The 19,069-nt window shown below is 41.9% G+C and overlaps 4 protein-coding genes across 4 annotated transcripts; 1 reads left to right on the top strand and 3 right to left on the bottom strand.

The window, feature by feature from the left end:
• Positions 1 to 592: 592 nt before the first annotated feature.
• LOC109852567 (peritrophin-1-like) lies at positions 593 to 3,028 on the bottom strand. Its single transcript, XM_020423826.1, has 3 exons — positions 2,577 to 3,028; positions 1,529 to 1,946; positions 593 to 1,294 (listed from the first exon to the last, which is right to left on the bottom strand). Exons 1-3 carry the CDS (start codon positions 2,821 to 2,823, stop codon positions 1,267 to 1,269), a joined length of 693 nt encoding a protein of 230 aa, XP_020279415.1. The 5' UTR covers positions 2,824 to 3,028; the 3' UTR covers positions 593 to 1,266.
• A 1,576-nt stretch (positions 3,029 to 4,604) lies between these two features.
• LOC109852566 (peritrophin-1-like) lies at positions 4,605 to 7,494 on the bottom strand. The gene is made up of 5 exons (XM_020423825.1): positions 7,221 to 7,494; positions 6,316 to 6,510; positions 5,677 to 5,861; positions 4,955 to 5,187; positions 4,605 to 4,801 (listed from the first exon to the last, which is right to left on the bottom strand). The coding sequence occupies exons 1-5, from the start codon at positions 7,264 to 7,266 to the stop codon at positions 4,765 to 4,767; spliced, it is 696 nt and encodes a 231-aa protein (XP_020279414.1). The 5' UTR covers positions 7,267 to 7,494; the 3' UTR covers positions 4,605 to 4,764.
• A 1,900-nt stretch (positions 7,495 to 9,394) lies between these two features.
• LOC109852563 (probable chitinase 3) lies at positions 9,395 to 12,034 on the bottom strand. Its single transcript, XM_020423822.1, has 4 exons — positions 11,892 to 12,034; positions 10,420 to 10,728; positions 9,765 to 10,161; positions 9,395 to 9,616 (listed from the first exon to the last, which is right to left on the bottom strand). The coding sequence occupies exons 1-4, from the start codon at positions 11,926 to 11,928 to the stop codon at positions 9,475 to 9,477; spliced, it is 885 nt and encodes a 294-aa protein (XP_020279411.1). The 5' UTR covers positions 11,929 to 12,034; the 3' UTR covers positions 9,395 to 9,474.
• Positions 12,035 to 13,899: 1,865 nt separating this feature from the next.
• On the top strand, positions 13,900 to 19,020 carry LOC109852561. Its single transcript, XM_020423818.1, has 2 exons — positions 13,900 to 14,412; positions 14,959 to 19,020. Exons 1-2 carry the CDS (start codon positions 14,260 to 14,262, stop codon positions 18,295 to 18,297), a joined length of 3,492 nt encoding a protein of 1,163 aa, XP_020279407.1. The 5' UTR covers positions 13,900 to 14,259; the 3' UTR covers positions 18,298 to 19,020.
• The last annotated feature ends 49 nt before the right edge of the window (positions 19,021 to 19,069 follow it).

The following is a 19,069-nucleotide window of genomic DNA, read 5'->3' as shown; positions in this document are numbered from 1 at the left end:
AGTGAAACATATAATCCAACATTAAAAAAAATATATATATATATGTATATATGCGATTGATCATCTTCTACTAGAAAACAGTGTCACGTTGCTCGCTTTCTTTGCGTCTCTCTGTGAATTCCGCTCAAAAATATTTTTTCTCTCTTTCTCTCGTTAAATCTTGTTTATATTTTGTTCGTGTGTCTGCAACATAAGTTTTATTTAACAATACTGAATCTTTTATATCTGAAGACCACAGGAGAAGAACTTGGCAAGTCACATTTTTGTAATTTTAGATGAGAACGATTTTAAAGTTCGAAGCGTACGTGTATTTCTCTGTTACACGTTTTGTAAAAGTGCTCATATCTGCTCGGAATCTATCAAGATTTTTCCCCTCTCGCTTTGAATAATTAAAATACACTCATTTTAACTACCAAATAACATCAAAAACAAAAGATCGAAAAAATATGAGTAACTTATCAAGTTCTCTTGTGGGATATATATATATCTATATATATCTATATATATATATCTATATATATCTATATATCTATATATATCTATATATCTTTATCTATAATTCACATGATAAATAATGTTATTATTTCACACCTTAATTTTGCATGTAATTTTTTATTTTTATTATACGTCCAAGACGATCGATAAATCATATAAAGTCGTGTGCGATTATTAGTGAAAAATAAGACGATTGTATAAATCCATATAAAATATCGACTATAATAATAATAATGTTACACCTATGAAAACGGCGTCCAGAGTGGAAAACTTCATTAACGTCCGATTGGAATGCAATAAATAATCTTCCTCCTCCCCTCGCGTCCGCGTGGGACGTTTTACATTGCGCGCGTTATATCCACATGCGCGCGCTCTTTAACTTAATAAAAATCACACCGCGTGTAATTGATAATTATATAAAATCCGACCGGTTCGCGAGAGAGATATTCTAAATGTATCCGTCGATTCGCGCGTTATAGATTTTCTTTTCCTCTCTTTTCTTTTCGCGGCTTATTGATCCGCGACCAACGAGATTCGCGCTCCCGTGTTATGGATTTTCCGAAAGCGAATTTGTTTACGTAAAAGGAGAAAGGGGGTGATAATTGTCGCGGGGGGAGAGAACGAAAGTATACGAACGGGTCGCTCCTGTTGCAGAGGCCACACGGCGACTTTTACGTAAGTATTATACACGCGCAACATTGTTTTCTACGATTAAAAAAGATGAGCGTTACACCACGTGCGGTTGACCGGGCACCTTAGACTCCTGCAAACTCAGTTCTTGCGCTTGTAGTAGTCCTCGCTGAAACGTTCAATCGGATTTCATCAGAATTTATCGCTTGTCAAGAGAAAAAGAATTAACAAAACATTTATATTGTAAATATTGTGGAACTAAACCGCAAAATTTTAATTTAATTTGTTTTTTTTTAATTAATAGTAATTTCTAATTTTTATATTTATTGTAATTATCATTAATTTGTGATAATATATATTTGATCGTACTTTAATTAATTTAAAAAAATTAACGCGCGCTCACCATCCTTGCACATTTTCCGGCTCGGTGCATCTGAAACTCTCCTCGTTATATACAGTGCCGGGCTCGCACTGGCCTTTCTGCGGCACCACGCCGTTCTTGCAGATGTAGAACTTAGCGCAGTCCTCGGGATGAGGATACGTGGGGTGCGGTAGAATCCTGCCGGACGGGCCGGCGACGTCACCGTCCGGACAGACGAAGCCGTCGTCGAGAACGTCGCGTTTCACATTTTCGCACAGACGAGTCGCGTCCGCTGGCCAGACGCAGCTTGACATTTTTGTCTCGTAGATCAGTCCGGGTGGACAGGGAACCGTCTGAGCCACCCCGTCGATACAATTGACGAAACGATCGCACGCGGCTGGATCCTCGTGGTTGAAGATGCCGTTCGCTCGTGGACAACCTTTGCTAGGATGCGGCTCCTCTGTTCGATCGTATAATAATAATTAATTATATGTGTTATAATTAATTACGTATACGTGATATATTGATTACAATGATTTGCAGTTAATTATCTCACACACATAAGAATTTTTTTCTTTATAACAAATTTGTTTATATCGATAGATATTATATCATGTAATTCAATCGGTTTGCGTTATTGCATTATTAATCTACAGTTAAAAAAATAAATAATTCGACGCGATCGTATAAATGTAAATTGGAAAAAAAAATATCTCAATTGTTTGTTCATCGAAAAACCGGTTTTTTACTCGAATTCTATTTTCGTGACGTTGTCAGTTGTTTTTTTCAGGTGCGTCGAATCATAGCGAAGTATGGCATACGGATGAGATGATTAATCTCAACTTTAGACTTTCAGTTTCTTTGTGTGAATTGAATGTAAAAGTCGCAGTATAAAATCAATGACTGTGTCAAACGAAATAAAAAGAAATATTTCTGTTTTAAATTCTTGTTTGTTGAAAATGAAATTAAAAATATGTTATTCGCGAAACGAGATATTTTCACAAGTTAAAATTTTGACGTTAATTTGTTTTCAGACAAAAATTTATTATTTTTTTTTTTTTTATAATCATTTTCACAGTCTGGAACTCACGCAGGAGGTTGCGGTCGCCGCAAGGCACGTTTCCCGGTAAGTCGCAGAATTCCTTCTTGGGGTTATCATCCCTGAAGACAAGTCCGTCCTTGCAGAGTCTTTCTTCCGGCTGGCCGTCTACACAGGCGTAGTAAAGGTCACACTGTTCCGGATCGGGGAAGAAACCCTTGGGATCCGGGCATCGAAACTGCGCCCTGCTCAAGGTCACCAGAGTCGCAAGCAACAGAAGAACCACGTGGTTTCTCATTGCGAAGACGAAGTTTTTAAGATCCTTTGAGTAGTTTCAAATCTCTCTTGAACTTTCAGTTCTAGATTTTTCTCCTACTCTTTCTCTCCTTTCTTTTTTTTTTTTTTTTTGCTCTTTCTCCTCAACTTCTTCGTAGGCAGCAGCTTGTTGCGACGCCGATAAAACGTGACTGCGAGCCCGAAACGAATCCTGTTTTGCTCGACAGTCTCGCCACCACCTTGGCGGATCCTTGCTGTGCACATTTCCCGACCCTCCTTCTCCTCCTGGCTTCACCCCCCTTTCGCCGAAAGTCCTCTCTCTCTCTCTCTCTCTCTCTGTTTCTGATCGGGTCGCGGTCTCGTTGCCCTCTTTTCTCTCGCCGCATTCTAATAGGTGCACATAGGCGCGGGTTTTATTGCATTCGCGCTATTATCGGCGCACAGACAGATGTAGATCTCCTGGCATTTCCGGGTGCCGACAACGCGCCGGGTCGTTGCTACTGCGCTGTCGTTTAGCGAGATTTGCAACTCCCCACCTTAACGTTCGCGCCTGCATTGCAGAACGTTCGAAGCTTCGAATCTCCGAGATAATTTCGAGAGCGGAACGTGAGAGAGAACGAGATTTTTGTCTCACGTGTACTCACGAGAATAATTGCCCGTTTGTTTATTCGAGGTAATTAGCGCATAATTGTTCTATTAATTATCTGAAACCATTATCTTTTCGCGATTTGCGCCGTTGGAGAGATGAAACAGATAATTTCGCGAATATGTGAAAACACAGATGTCTATTATTTAAGTTAATTATACACAAGTGAGACACCACAAGTGCTCGTTTAGAAAAGAGATCATTTTTTTTTTTTTTCTACATCGCGTGTTTTTAAGTGTTGTCGTGAAAAATCGAAATTATATGTGACGCAAAGAATAATCGCGAAAAACTAGTCGACGTTGAAAACTGCGGAAATTAACTCATTAAGTGAATTTAATTCTCAAAAAAAAAAAAATAAGTAAATAAAAAAATTGACAGCACAAGTGACATTTGCGAACGACGATTGCGAATTAGAAAGTTAAATAGAAAAATAGCAAACATAATAATAATTCAACTTTTGACACGCGAGCAGAATCACGTCGATCTTTTACGTCGCGAGAAAAAGCAGCGAGATATTTTCATCTGATATTAATAATAATAATTTCGAATAAAAAAAAAAAACAAATTAGCACTTTTTCAGCGCTTTGTCATTGATGAATAATGTCCGTCAAAAAAGTGGAGCGAGTTAGCACGAGATGTGTGTATTTCACATTCGATTTTAAATAGAACGAGAAAGAGAGGAAAAAGAACAGAACGCAAAATGAGAAACAAGAGAGTTGTTCGGGAGAAAGTGATAGTGAACCGATCTCATAGCGGGAACGACTCAAGGCCTTTGCACGTTCCTCGAATATCGTGTTTCAAGAATTTATCACACAACTGCGTAAAATTGCATAAATTAATATTTTTCGTAAGAATGTATTAAAATTATTTACTCTGTGTGTGTAAATGTACGTGAAATGAAAATCAACTTAATTTTAATAATTTAGAAAATATATAGAACTTAGACAAAAACTTTTTTTATTTTGAAAAATTTTTAAATAAATTAAATTTCCAATTTTAAAATAAATTTTAAAAAAGAGAATAAAACACTTAAAAAGAAACTCTCTTCATCGGAGATATTCGTCAGAACTATTTTAATGTATTATTTTATATTTTTGTTTTAAAGTCAGGACCAGAGTTTTTCGAGGGAGAGAAAAGGGATTTACTTGAGCTGCGGGTATAAAATAAAACTAGAATGTATTTCAAGCATATACAAATGGCTAAACACACACATGGGGGCTAATTACACACTGAGTGAAATGAGTGACATGTGATTAGAGCGCGAGCACGGGGGACGTCCCGATGCGGGACAGATGAGCAACAGGTCGGGCAATTAGTTTAAATCTTCTTGTCGTCGTCCTTGTACCAGTCCTCGCTGTAAAAACAAATAACGAAATTAAACCAACGAGAAGATGAAAGATCACTTAACCGCGTGTTTCTTCCGTTTGTCGTAATTATATAATAACATTTCAATATTAAATTGCGACGATATATAAAAAAAAAAAAAGATGAGAAACGCGACACGTACCATCCGGCAACGTTTTCGGGTGAGTCGCATCTCTGCTGCTCCTCGTTGTAGACGGTGCCGTCGCTGCATCCTTGCTCACGTGGCGTCACGCCATTCAGGCACACGTAGAACTTCTGACAGTCCTCGGGATGCGCGAATTTGGGATGATCGATCAACATACCCCTGCTGTCCAACTGTTGCTCGGTCGGGCATTCGAATCCGTCCTGCAGCTTCTTGCCCATAACGCCGCAGCCCTGTAGTGTATTTATTTGTAATATATTTATTTATTTATTTATCATTTGTCTTTTTGTATATATTTTTATTTGTTTATCGTCGTCGAAACGCACTAAGCGTTTTTAAATCTCTGTGTTTAATCACTTTCTTTTCCGAATCTACTTTCAGCCGTGCACTCGAATTCAGAAATTCTCAATGCGCATTAATTAACGGTCAAATTTTCACTAATTACGAGGAAATATTGTTTAAACTCGTTGGGATTTGTGTAATTGCAATCGAGAGAAAGTAGTCGCGCTGTCTACCAGGGATGTTCTAGAAACGTACTTTCTCTCAATTAAAGATTTAACAGAGAAGTTTAACGCATCCTATTTTTTTTTTTTAAGAGAGAGATTCTTTTGCTTTTGAATGCAGACGACATAATTCGGCGAACTTTTTTGCGTTTGAAATTTGTGACGTCAGGTTTTCGCTCGATTCAGTTGCTAAGGGAAAATAGTTTTTTATTCTCGCACCTCGCGACCCGCGCTGTCGGGCCACACGCAGGTTCCGCTGTACTCGTCGAAGTGCAACCCGGTGGTGCAGGTGATCTCAATCGCTTCCCCGTCGATGCAGTTGTAGAAGATGTTGCAAACCGACGGGTCGGGATGCGCGAAGAAGCCGTTTCGTCGCGGACACTTCTTCGTCGGTTGCGGAGGTTCTGTTAAAAACGAAAATTCGTCGTTTTTAAAACTTGCGTGCGATCTCACACGGTAATCTGAAAATTCTTTTAATCAATCATAATCACCGTTTTAAAATCTTAAACCTTAATTAAATAATATACGGAAAAAAATGATGTTGAATCCAACAGTATCAGTTTAATTGAAATATATCCTGATGTTGATGCAACATCAATTATATTGCACTAGCAGATAGTTGCTTGAAGAGTCTAGACATTAAATTAATCGCGTGCGCAATTGAACGAACCATTTATTTTTGTAAGGCAGCCCGTGACGTCGACTTTAATTGAAGCAACATCTTTTTTCTGTGTAGTATATAATGATTTATATAATAATAATTTATTATAATTATTGAATTCTGAAGGAAGTACATGAGCAACACCTATCAAACAACTACCGATTATATCTGATCTAATATCAGAGATATTGTCTTACGTAATTCAAGACGGTTGCCGCAATCGACGTTGAAGACGTGATCGCACTTGTTGACCTTGCGATTTAGCGGATCGAACACGAGACCGTCCGGGCACAGTTTTTCCGTCGCGACGCCGTCGATGCACTCGTAGTACTTGTCGCATTGCTTGCTGTCCTCGTACTGGCCATCCTTGTTGGGACAGTTGAACGCGCCGTCTGCAACATTTTACATCGACAAACCAATGTAATTAGCCGCGCGGGCGGAAGTACTGTCGATCGGGACAGATATGTTTTATCTCGGTCGTCGATAGAACTCGTTCGACCTGTCGTCCGAGAATCGAAATTATTTCGTCCGTCTTTCGCGTTACTTATGTAATATCTTGTCTCGAACTGCGCTCAACCGCGCTTATGCAACTCGAGAATGAGAGAACTGACATTTACGCTTTAGAAAGTTCGCTCTCGCACTGTCTTCCAACTCTCCGTGATTCTAACGGACATTTTTTTTCAAGTCCCAGCGCGTTTCGCACTCTTTTCGTCTTTGTGTTGCAACTTTTTTACGAACTAATTTTTCTTTTCTTAATTTTTTTTTGTTTTTTTGTTTTTTTCAACGCAAGACAAGTAGACTTGGAAACTCGGACCGTTTCCGCGAGATCTAAATCGCATTTTCTTTTCCGTTTAATTTCACATTCCAACTTTTTGTCTTATAATTTTGTTTGATATTTAAAAAAATATAGAAATACGTAATAATATTAAAAAAAAATAAAAAAACAAATACGTAACACTGTCAAATAAAAATTACACGACATATCGAAAATGTCATTATTTAAAATAATAAAAAAATGTTATACCGGTTTTATAAAACGCGTCCCGCGGTATCGATACTTTTTAATATGTATCTTGTAATCTCTCCGACGTTCGATACTCACGTGTCAGCGCGATCGCGCCCAGCAACGTGACGATCCTTACGATCATGTTTTTCCGGTTCGGTCGAATCTTGGTTTTTTTTTTTTTTTTGTTTTCTCCCGAATCGCGACGAGATGTGATCCCTGGATCGCACTGAGATTCACTGAGATAACGGGAAGGAGCGGGGAAGGTTGAACGACTTTAATTAGACTAATCTAATTTTTGGTCCCTCTTTGGAATGGCGTCGCGGAACTGCAGCTCTTGAGCCACTCGCCGGCTGTGTATACCCCCGTGAATCCCCACTATATCAACACACAAATCCCACTTTCGCCGTTACTTTTCAACGATGGGCACTTCGTCGTGAATAAAGATCGAGAGAGAAGAGAAAGAGAGGTATTTGAACCCTTCTCTCTTCTTGACGGCGCTCTCACTTCTCGGTGTCCTTCGTCGCGTTTTTCTCGGAAGTGAGAAATGCAAATTTGCAGCGCGACGCGCAGTCGCGATCGCGGACTAAGGTAAACGCACGTTGAAATGACGTGGAGATGTTCTCGAGATGAAGCAAACAATTTTTTTCTGCCAAGATAAAATTCACTAATTCTTTATCTCGGCGAAAGATTCGCAAAAATGTCAAAGAACGAACATGAGGAAGAATAGAAAAAATATTGCAACACAAAAAATGTTATTTCGTCAGAACAAAAATCTAAATGTATATTTAGCACCGCGTGGAACTAAAAGCAGAAAAAAAATACACTTAAAAAAGAAAAACAGTATAAAAAACAAACTTGATCGCGACACAACAAGGAAAAATAATTCCGTAATTATTCCGTTCTTTATCTTTCGAACGTGGACAAAAGATTGGATTACGCATCACTGGTTGCGGTTTACTAGGAAACGAATAGCTTTTTGTTAGACTTTCTTTACTCGACTGTCGTTTAACATTCACCTTCGCACTCGCTTTGATTGTTCCGGTCCCTGTGACAATGTTATTTTCGTTCTTTACGATATCGATATTGTCACATTTACCACTACAAAGTAAAGATATATATATTGAACGAAAGAGAGATGAGAGAGAGAGAGAGAGAGAGAGAGAGAACCGATCTCTTTGGACGCGCGTTGTTACAATCGCAACATTTATTCTGTCTTGAAACCACAGTGTGTTTTGTCGAATCAGTTGTCGGGAATAAAATCTCCGCGATGCGCAACCGTGTTTCTTCCTGCTTCGTTCTCGCTCTCACTGCCGCACTTTTCCGACAGTTTAACACAAAAGTGAGAATAGGTAGTATTCGATTCGATATGGCGTTTGACGCACATGTCGATCCGCTCGATCGAATTAGTTCGCGGTGTTTTACTTCGCGATGAACAAAACAAGCGCGGAACTGAATCGAAAATAATTTATAAACATCAATGCGCGCGTTTACGCGTTACACACTGATAAATTTGACACCAAATCGTTCGGCGCAATCTTTCCGCTTTATCTCGGTGAATCGCGCTTCTAGCTCTAGTGTCGGTATTATCCCCGTAACAATGCTTTCATCGCGCTTATGTAAAGCGATCTTCGATCTTTGTTGCGTTTACGAAAGCATTGCGCGTTATAGAGCTGGATTTCGAAAACAGTTCCACCCGAGAAATGCGAGGAAACGTTGTACGTCGGTCTTACACATTGCACTTTCACTGCTCGCACTGTTCTAACATGCGATCGGAATTTATTGCGGAAGAAACGCTTGGGTCTTGGATCCGTTTAAGCATGTGACGCGCGTGAGAGTCTCTAAAAAAATCTGGGGAAGATTGGACACAAATATTCTCGTACGCAAAGTTGCGCCAAACAATACGCTTTTCATTGTTTCACAGACATATTGTCGGTGCAACTTTCGAAGATATTCAATTGTAACAAACCTGTCGCGTCTCAATCAAAGTAAACAAAAAAAAAGAAACAGAGCAAGTGCGGTTTCAGGTTCACTTACAAACGTAGACGTTTCGGGAGTTCGAGTTAGGTAGGTCGCGCGGGTTGAAAAAAAATGTTTTTCCTGTGAAAAAAGCGTCAAAGCGTCTTCTTCCTCTAACTGGTCTTCTTAGAGAAGATACACTTTCCGATTATTTTTTCTAATTATTGCGCAGAGTATCCGCAACTTGTAATTTGTTTCGTCAAATCGATCAATTTCGCAGACAGGAATTATGAGACAAATGCATTTCGTGTGAGTTGTGTTGTTTGTGGTAAATATAATATTTATTCTACAAGGATGGTTTAAAAACGAAAGCGCTTAGAGATCTTCTATACGCCTAATTTAGAGTCGATCCTGCTGCCGCAGTCGGCCTGCTGCTTTTCCTTCTGCTGGGTCCACCGGTAGATTTGGGCTTGGGTGTCGGATGCTCCAAAGCGTCCAGTTCTTCGTCAGTCAGCTGACCTTTGTACCAGTCTTTGCTGTGGAAAAGAAATTGTTCGCTTTAAACTTATTTATTTATTTTTTTTTTTTATCTCTAGTGATGAGAAAGAAGAGCAGTAAGGTTTCGTAAAAAAAAAATCTCTACATTGGTGATTGTTTGGTGGTACCAAACAATCGTTTATTTACCACTCGGGTATCTTCCTGGCCCAGTCGCACTTGCCGGTGCGCTCATCGAACGCCTGGCCGAGTTTGCATCCGCTTCGCCTCGGCACCTCGCCGTTGACGCACACGTAGAAGTACTGACAGTCCTCGGTGTCGGGATAGCGCGGATGAGTCGCGGCCACGGAATCGTCAACCTTCGGACAGGTGAAGTTAAAAAGCTCACGCGAACCGCAGCCTTTCTTCTGCGCCTCGTCCGGCCAGTTGCAGATTCCAGTCTTCTCGGAAAAGACCAGACCGTCCGGGCATGTGATCATGTTGAACTTGCCCTCGACGCAATAGTAGAAAGTGTCGCAATTCCTGGGATCCTCGTGGGCGAAGTAGCCGTGCATGCGCGGGCAGTGTGGCGACGGTTGCGGTTTTTCTGTAAGAGAGAAAATACAATGATGACGTTCAATTGTAATTATTTTTCGTAAAAATTTCAATTAATATCTCTTTAGTTATTAAAAACTTATTAAAAAACATGATTTTAGTTTATTTAACAAATTTCGAAACAAAACACCGCAGTTTTGTTCTGTGTTTCTCTGAATAATTTTTTTTAATTTACAAAAAATATACAATTTTAAATAAATACCTTATTAATGATTTTTTTAAATAATAATCAATCAAATTGATGGCTCACGTAGTTTGGGTCTCTTCGAGCAATCGATGCCGAACGGCAGATCGCACTTCTCGTGTTGCGGACTAAAATCGTTGAAGACGAGACCGTCCGGGCACAATTTATCCGTTATTTTTCCGTCCCGGCAATCGTAATATTTGTCGCATTGCTCCGCATCCGGAAAGTATCCGTTGGGTTCCGGACACTGATCCAGAAGCTCGTCATCCTCGTACTCTTCCTCCGGTTCTGGTTTCCTGGGCGTTGTTGCCGAAGCGACCTTTCGACGACTCTGCTCGGCAGCCTCTTGCTTCCTCGTCAGAGCTGTGACGGCTCCTGCGAAACGTAATGCGGTATCAAAAACACGTTGCACAGCGTGAAACAGGTAATTCAACTTTTTTAACGCTGCAATTGTGTTTTATTTTCTCTCGGTCGGCAAATCTATATTTTAAATCACGTAATTGCGCTTCGAATATTTTTCAACAATTGCGAAACGAGAAGAAAATCCCGCAGACAACAGTTCTAAGATTACACATGTTTTCGCCACTCGTCGCACGCGTCTCTCAATATTTTTTTTTTCCAAACTTCGCCAATCCGGGCGATTCTTTGTGTCGCGAGTCGCTCGGTGACAGAAAAAAATACACAAAGAGGAATTAAAAAAAAAAAAAAAGAAAACCAGAATGAACGCAGAGGGTCGACTGGTCTCTCTCTCTCTCTTTCTTGGCGCGCGTTTTCAAGGCAGCAGCACGCCTGCGTCCCTGAAGAAACGCCGGTCGACCTCTCTCGAGCGAAGAAAGCGAGAAAGTGGCCGTATCGAGGCTCCCGTATGTGTACCGGTTGATCGGACAGAATTTAACTGTCGTTCGATTCAATGCTCACTCCGTAATCTTTCCGCAATAGATTTCGATTTCCATTGTTGGTAAACATTCTCTTTAATTAATAGACGGACAGAGACGTTCATACAATTACAGAGACGTTCTCGCCCACGGAGAGAGACGCAACATTCATATAGGATGGCCATTAGACTTTCACAGCTCCGTAAGTTCTTTATAATGAACGTCTAATGAGGTTTCTGGTGGGTTTTTGTTCTGTGCGAGCGGACAGACTTTGCGAGAAAATCTTTTCGCAAATCAAGTCTCTTTTTCTCATTGAAGAGTATATTTTTTTTTCTTATCTTATATCGGATTGGTCAGAAAGTCTCTTTCTCGTATTTTAATATAAAAATACAAAAAAAAACTTTCTGATTAGTTCAATATGTGTATACGTAATTATATAAATTATTTTACAAAAAAGATATTAAGTTAACAATCGCACCAAGAGAAATCGACTTTTGTAACATTTTTCTACGCACCGTTTGTGCCAAAAAAAAAAAAAACAAACGATCCGTCGGAGTCATCGGAAGATACTTAGCGAAAAATTTTTCGCGTTTTCGTGTTATTCTCGCGTTTCTTACTTTTGAAAGTCGCGAGAAACACACGAACCCCGATAGAAGAACTCACCGATGCAGATGAGAAGACAAAGCACCTCCGTCCTCATCTTGACGAATGGCGACAAAGAGAAAATGTGTGTGACGTCACTTCTTGATCCAATCGTGGTAACGCGGAGGAATTGATGACTAGAGACTACTGGGCCCCGCCGAACGGCCGTTGGGGCCTTATATGTGGCCCCCTCTTTATTCGCTACGAGGTTACAACACTTGGCGGGCGCCTAAGGTCTATGGGAACACCGTCAATCTTTCTACGTACGTATCTTTCGCATGCACAATACGCATAACGGCATACCCCCCCCCCCCCTACTTTGTTGCGCTTGTCACGGGATGAGACATTTTGCAGAAACAAATATATAACAACATTAAAAAAAAACAAATTCTCTGATTTTTTTACAAATTAATCGAAACTTTCGCTTGATTTCGAAAAATTGGAAAATTTTTGTAACAAATTACAAATTTACAAATTAATGTAACAATAAGTAAACAAGCGTTTGAACAATAAATATGTAAAAATAATTAACTGTGCGATGAAACGGAATTTTTCATGAAATGACTCAAAAATTTTTTAACCAAAGATCTTCTCTTGAATAAAAACAGCTTTATTGTTTTTTTAATACAGAGATTTTCTACTTGTGCAATATTTATATATTAAATACTGAAATATAACAATTGTATTCTTAAATAAAATCGTATCGCGGTGAATTCGAAGTGCAATGGGTTTAAATCGAAGAATCGCAATGCTGCACGCAAAAGTCACGAACTCCCGCGCAAATTCCTCTTGGCAACCTCTTAGCATCGATTTGCCTCCCTTTTCTCTGCGAGATATTTTTAGAACAAAGTCTCCTCCACGCCGGGTGTGAACGACACGAAATTCCAGTTTCTTTCTTTAATATTTCCAGTTTTTATATATATATATATATTTTTTTTTTGGATTGTGTTTTCTGTTTGTCGTATGAGAATTCCACTAAAAATAACACTCGGCATGTTAATGGTACCGCAGCGCGTTTTCAAATATTTGAAACAACTTAGAAGAATAATTGTGTTTCAATATATTATTTCAATAAATATTGTCTCTTTTTTTAATTAAACAGTTTCATCAACGCCTTGTTCAATTGTGCTTTGACGCACACACTTCGTGCGCAACATATGTTGTTTGAAGTAAATTTATTTAGAAAGGTGAAGAGTGTGTTCGCTCTGATCACACACCGTGATACTCTCGAGAGTAAGCCGTCACGACTATGGAAAATAGAGAACCGTGAAAGGTCGTCCGTTTGTGAAACTTATATTTCTTTTACAATCAGAACGGCGAATATTATCGTAATTTTCTTTAATAGAGTTAATGTGTGCGTAATTCCACGCGACGTCTTCCTCCGTTCATTCGAGAAAACACACTTGAGATACAAGAGCGAGTACGTGTCAATTTTTTCGAGAAATTCAAAAGTTTTATTGTTTTCATCAAGGTATATATCAGGTCTATCGGAAAGTTCTGTCCGTTTTTGGAATAAAACAAAATACAAATTTTTCTTACCGTCAATAAACTTTATTAAATAATATAATTGCCATTATTATATTAATGATTTCTTGCCAGCGTGAGGGCAATTTGTATATCTCATTTTTGAAAAATTAAGAAAAATTTGTATTTTGTTTTATTCCAAAAACGGACAGAACTTTCCGGTAGACCTAATATATAATCATAAATTTTCAGTCAATTCGATATTAACAAAACAACCGCATATGCGCGATATGCGAATGCAAATTGAAAATTACTCTCGCTCTCGATCGAAGTTGTTTTTTTAAAATATGTATTTATAAAATCGCGTCACGTCTCTAATCGAATTTTTTTCACATCGATTGTCTTCCCCGCGGTACAACTGACAAACGGTAATCGCGTTTCCTGCTCTACCGGGTCGCGCCACGTGTATTCAATCGGCGTGTCCTTCTGCTCTGCTATTGGCGCCACTGTGCAAATACCCGATTAACGTTGTGGGAAGCGGTGGAAGCGCAGCGCGACGCGTCTTTTCGCTCAGCAAGTTCTCGGCGCGCGCGTGGCCAGCCTGTTCCGTCTTTTTCCGCCATTACATAGACGGCGTTAGCTAGCCCGCGGAGATTTCTCCGCTGAGAAGTAGATCTGACGGACGCGACGCCTTACCGACGCTCGGCGTCGTCGATCTGAGCCCAGGCACTGGCGAGTCGAAGTTACAAACCGTGAGTTATTGCGGTCAGCGTAAAACCGATCCTTGTTTTGTCGGAGTGCTGCTTCCCGCCCGAGTATACGCAGTCGATTATAATAACGCGCGCGCGCGTGTGTGTGTGCGTGAAAGCGCGTGTAACGTACACGGTCGTTACTGGGAAAAAAGTGAACGAGAACGCCGGCGGATATGGAAAACAGACCGGCGCCGCTCCGTTCGCGGCGCGTCTGCCGTTTCTGTTTGACAGAATCCGAGCCGTTGAGTTACATCTACGAGCGCGAGCACAACAAACCGTTCCAGGTGCCGCTCGCCCTGCAGATCATGTCGTGCGTCGCCATCGAGGTGAGTGGCCCCGTCGCTCTGTTTTAATCATAGCGCGATACACGCAGTTGGACGACGGAAACGGCTTCGATGATCATCGAGTTTTGCGCCAAAGTTCGTTTCGTGAATTTTTGTCGTGAAGTTCGATCAGAAGCGCGATAAGAGAGAACGGATTACGGGGATTAGATGTGCGAGGGTGGTTTTTATTTGCGAGTGTGGGTGAGCGAGTCGAATAGAAGCATCGGTAAAGTGAACGGCAGGATTATCGGTTGTGTTTTGACGTCGCGATGTTGACGTTTGAGCAGAGAGGACGCCGTTGTCGGATCGCCGTTGTCGGTTCCCGCTTCATTTCTGACGCTCGTTTGAAATTTGAATCTCGTTTCGTCGTTTTTTTTTTTTTTATTATTATTTTTTTTTTTGCACATTAGTCACAAGCTTAGAACAATAGGATTTCATTTTAACGCTTGTCAACAAACACGTCAAGAAACGTGTTTTTTTTTCTTTTTCCAGTTTTCCAGGTAAGCTCGCTCATTAACACGTTTGTTCGTAAATTGTTATCTCCGACAGGTGTACGCCGCGGATGGGATGCCGCAAATGATTTGCAACATGTGTCGATGGAACATAGACCGCTCTTACAAATTCAAGCTACAATGCAAAAAAGCGGACGAGGCTCTTAGAGACTATCCTTTGTCGGGTGTGCTTCCAAGACCTTTTCCTCCAATTTCCGTTGATCCGCCGTCGGACGTGGGCGGCAAGAGAATCGCCGAGTCCAGACCGTCGCCCAGCGATTCGAAGAAACCCCGGTTTGAAAACGACAACTCGGACACGAAAGAGAGCCGGGAGAGAGAGAAGCAGGAGGATGCGAGAGAGAAATCGGACGAGTTTTACGAAGAGGAGCAGTACGGAAATAGCGAGGGCGAGAACGAGGAACGTGACGAGAGGAACAAGGAGGAGACGAAGCTCGAACCCGGAGAGATCAGAGTGCACGCGTGCGATCAGTGCGAACGCACGTTTCCTCTCCGTCAGGCGTTGATGTTGCACGTTGCTCGCGCTCATCGCGAGCGCAACTTCAAATGCACCGACTGCGAACGCACGTTCTTCACGAAGTACGATCTCAGCAAGCACATGATCACTCATTCGGAGGAGAAGCCGTTCTCGTGTCAAATCTGTCAGAAGCAGTTCTCGCGTCAGAACTTTCTGATTCGTCACGAGAAGGTGCATCGGGAAGAGACGCGCTACGCTTGTCAACACTGCAGCCGTGAGTTTTTCACCACGGAGGAGCTCGAGAAACACGAGGAGGCGATGCACAAGAAGGAGAAACCGTTTCAGTGCAACATTTGCAACAAGACCTTCCAATACAAACAGGGTCTGGAGCGACACGAGATGATACACAGCGACGACAAGACATTCGTTTGCGATTATTGCAAAGAAGCCTTCCACACCAGCACCAAGCTGGCTCGTCATTTGAACACGCACGCCGGTCGCAGGCCGTATCTCTGTAAGCTGTGCCCGCGCACGTTCTTGCTCTCACATCACTTGACGAGACATATGCGCAGCCATTCGGTGGAGAAAAATCACGTGTGCGAGGATTGCGGCAAAGCGTTTAAACGCAAGGAGAGTTTGGAGGTGCATCAACTGACGCACACAAAACGCTCGGGAATGGCTCTCACTTGCGACGTTTGTCAGGAGTCGTGTCGCAATCGCGCCGATTATGTTACTCACATCAAACAGCACATCGAGGCGGGCGAGAAGATGGGGCCCGATCATATACAACCCGAGAACAAGAACACGACCATTGAATTGGATTCGGACGAGGATGACGAGGAAGAGGAGGAGGATCAATATTCCGACGACGATTATCGTCCACCGTCGTACTTGTCGAAGAAACTGCCGAAACCGCCGGTGAAGCCGCCGTCGGAAAGCGATGAAGATGACGACGAGAAGAAAGAAGATAGAGAAGAAAAATCCGAGAGGCAAGAAAAAGAAGACCGCAAGGAACAGGTGGTGTATTTGCGCGGCAAGGACGGTTTGATGAAGAAAACGATCAAGACGTTGATGCCAATTCAACGTCGTGAAGTTCAAGATCAGATGTCCACGAAACAGATCTCTCCGGCACGATCCTTTTCCCAGAAGAGTTCGCAAATGAAGGAGGACGAAACTGAGATGCAAGTACAGAAGATCGTCGCGTCGGTGTTCAAGGAGCACAAAATTCCACTGAAGCAGCAACCGAATGCTGGTCAGGATCAACAAAAGGATTCATCGACGTTAGCGACTAAATCCCAGTCTGCTTCCCAGGAGACTCGCAAGGACGACAAGTCAGAGATCAGTGGCGCGACACCTACTGCGAAAACGGTGAAGGTGATCAAGAGGATTGTGTTGAGAAAACCGTCAGGAACTCCCGGAACCGGCGGAGGAAACAGCGTCGAGGGAACGCCAGTTGCTACGAAGGACGCGGATGGTTTGGTGACCAGCACACCGGTTTCTCATGGAAAGATCAAGCGCGTGATCGTGCGCAGAATTATTCGACAGGGCGACAAAACTCGAGAGGTGGTTATGAACGCGGACGGCACTGTCATAGATCCTGCAGAGCTGGCGAAATTGCCGACCGGCAACGTGGTTAAGCGAGTGGTGGTGAAACGGCCGCTGGATAAGAGTCAGAGCCTGGTACAGGCGGTACTGCAATCCACGGATCAACAGCAGGCTGCGGACGACGCAATTCTGAGCGAGAAGTTCGAGCTGAAGACCTCGACATCGACCAGCAGCGCGATCACTGGCGCGCCAAAAACTTCGCAAGCTGCAACACCGAAGACGCAGACGATCACTCAGAGTCAGGATCAGGAGACCAAGGAGAAGTTGGAACAGTTGGAGAAACGGGTGGAACAACAGAGGTTGAAGATCGAGGAACTACAAGCGAGAAAAGCGCAACAGGATTACGAGACGATTGACGAGATGCCGGATCGACACGACGAGTCTGAGGATGAGCAGCAGCTGCCGCTGAAGAGGGTGTTCGTCAAGCGGAAGCAGAGTATCTACGACGAGGAGCGGGAGTATAATGACGATGAAACGACATCATCGAAGCGTCAGAAGACTTCAGACGAAGTCGAAACTGTTGTAAAAGAAGAGGAGAGACCTGAAGAAGCAGTGGAGAAAGTTCTAAAGGAAGTCCCCGCCACGACAAAAACGACGACGACGACGACGACGACAGCGACGATAGCGACGATAGCGGCGACGGCGACAACAACGAGCGGTGAGAGCACCGCTACGACAACCAACAGCAGTACGACAGTTTCGAAAAAGGGCCCGACAATTTCTAGCAACAAAGTGTATTCTAATAAACGTTACATGATTGTCAAACCTGGCGAGACATCGGAAGTGGAGGAGATGAGTCGCGAGTTGTGCAGCATTCTCGAAACAACCGACAGCGTGGTGAAGATGCAGGAAACGGTGCTGAGCAATTTGACGCAAATCTCGGGCATTGCGTCGACGCCGGAGGTGGTCAGCGAGACATCCGCGAAAACTTCCACCGATCAGCCGATGGAAGTCGAAGAGCCGATACCTCAGGAAGATTGCGTGTTACAGATGGAAGATTGCGACGTCGAGATAAAAACCAAGACAGAAGTGGAAGATACAACGGATACGGAGATAAAACTCGAGGAAGAAACCACGCAGGTGATCGCGGTGCAGGAGTCGCAGGAGCAAACTCTGACACTTGACACGCAGGATCTTGCCGAGGCTACGGCTATATTCGAGCCGTCGGACGACGTGCTGGAAGTACAGAAATCGAGCGAGAATCTGAACAATGCATCCGTCATTGAACTGTCTCAGGGTAACGACACCATCAATCTAAACGATACCCAAGATAGTCAAGACAGTTTAGAGGACAAGCTCTCGCAAATGGAGGGTTAAAATTCTCTACTAAATCCTTAACGAGACCGATTTAGATGCGAATATCGTGATTTTGTGACGAGTAAAACAAAAAACAAAAAAAAAAGAGCTGTGGTCCGAAGTTTATTATTGTAAGAACGTACCGAGAACTCGCGCGATATCAAGTTCAAATCATGGGATCGCTTTTAATAATTAATCTGGACTGGTGAGATTTTTACCAATTGAAATTACCTTTGTCGTATACTTTTTTTTTTTATCGTTTACTACGCGATGAGTTGCAACATCGGAATGTATGACATAACAGGTAGTGCAACATGACGATCGTGCTAGAATGAGATATTTTACAAACGCGTCTATTGAGAACAATAGATCTTTCAGATGTTTTTTTATTGCTTGGATGAAAAAAATTAAGCAGCAAATTTCCGCAAATTACACACAACGTGTAAGAGAATTTTGAGAATTTAAATTGTCATCAATTTTCTATTTAATGTAAAACAATTTTTGTCTCTCCAATCGCTCGTTATATTTTCGGATCGCAACGAGAGAAATAGAGAAAGATTACAATTACAATGGAGTCGTGCTCGCGTTGAAATGTTTACCCTTGCGAATGCGAACAAATTTATAGCGTAACTATATCGATATTTTTTTTTTTTATGTCGGTAAGTATAAAATTGAGTTTCACATACACATCGAGATTTTTTAATCAATCGTATAGATTTCTTTTTTTTTACTCTTATCCAAGCATTTCTGATATTCTTATATATATGTATATATATGTATGTATGTATGTATG

The sequence above is a fragment of the Pseudomyrmex gracilis genome, unplaced genomic scaffold (assembly GCF_002006095.1).
Source record: "Pseudomyrmex gracilis isolate BER0280 unplaced genomic scaffold, ASM200609v1 scaffold_31, whole genome shotgun sequence".
NCBI lineage: Eukaryota > Metazoa > Arthropoda > Insecta > Hymenoptera > Formicidae > Pseudomyrmex > Pseudomyrmex gracilis.
Note: the sequence above shows the minus strand (reverse complement) of the source record. Positions and strands in the feature narration are given on the sequence as shown.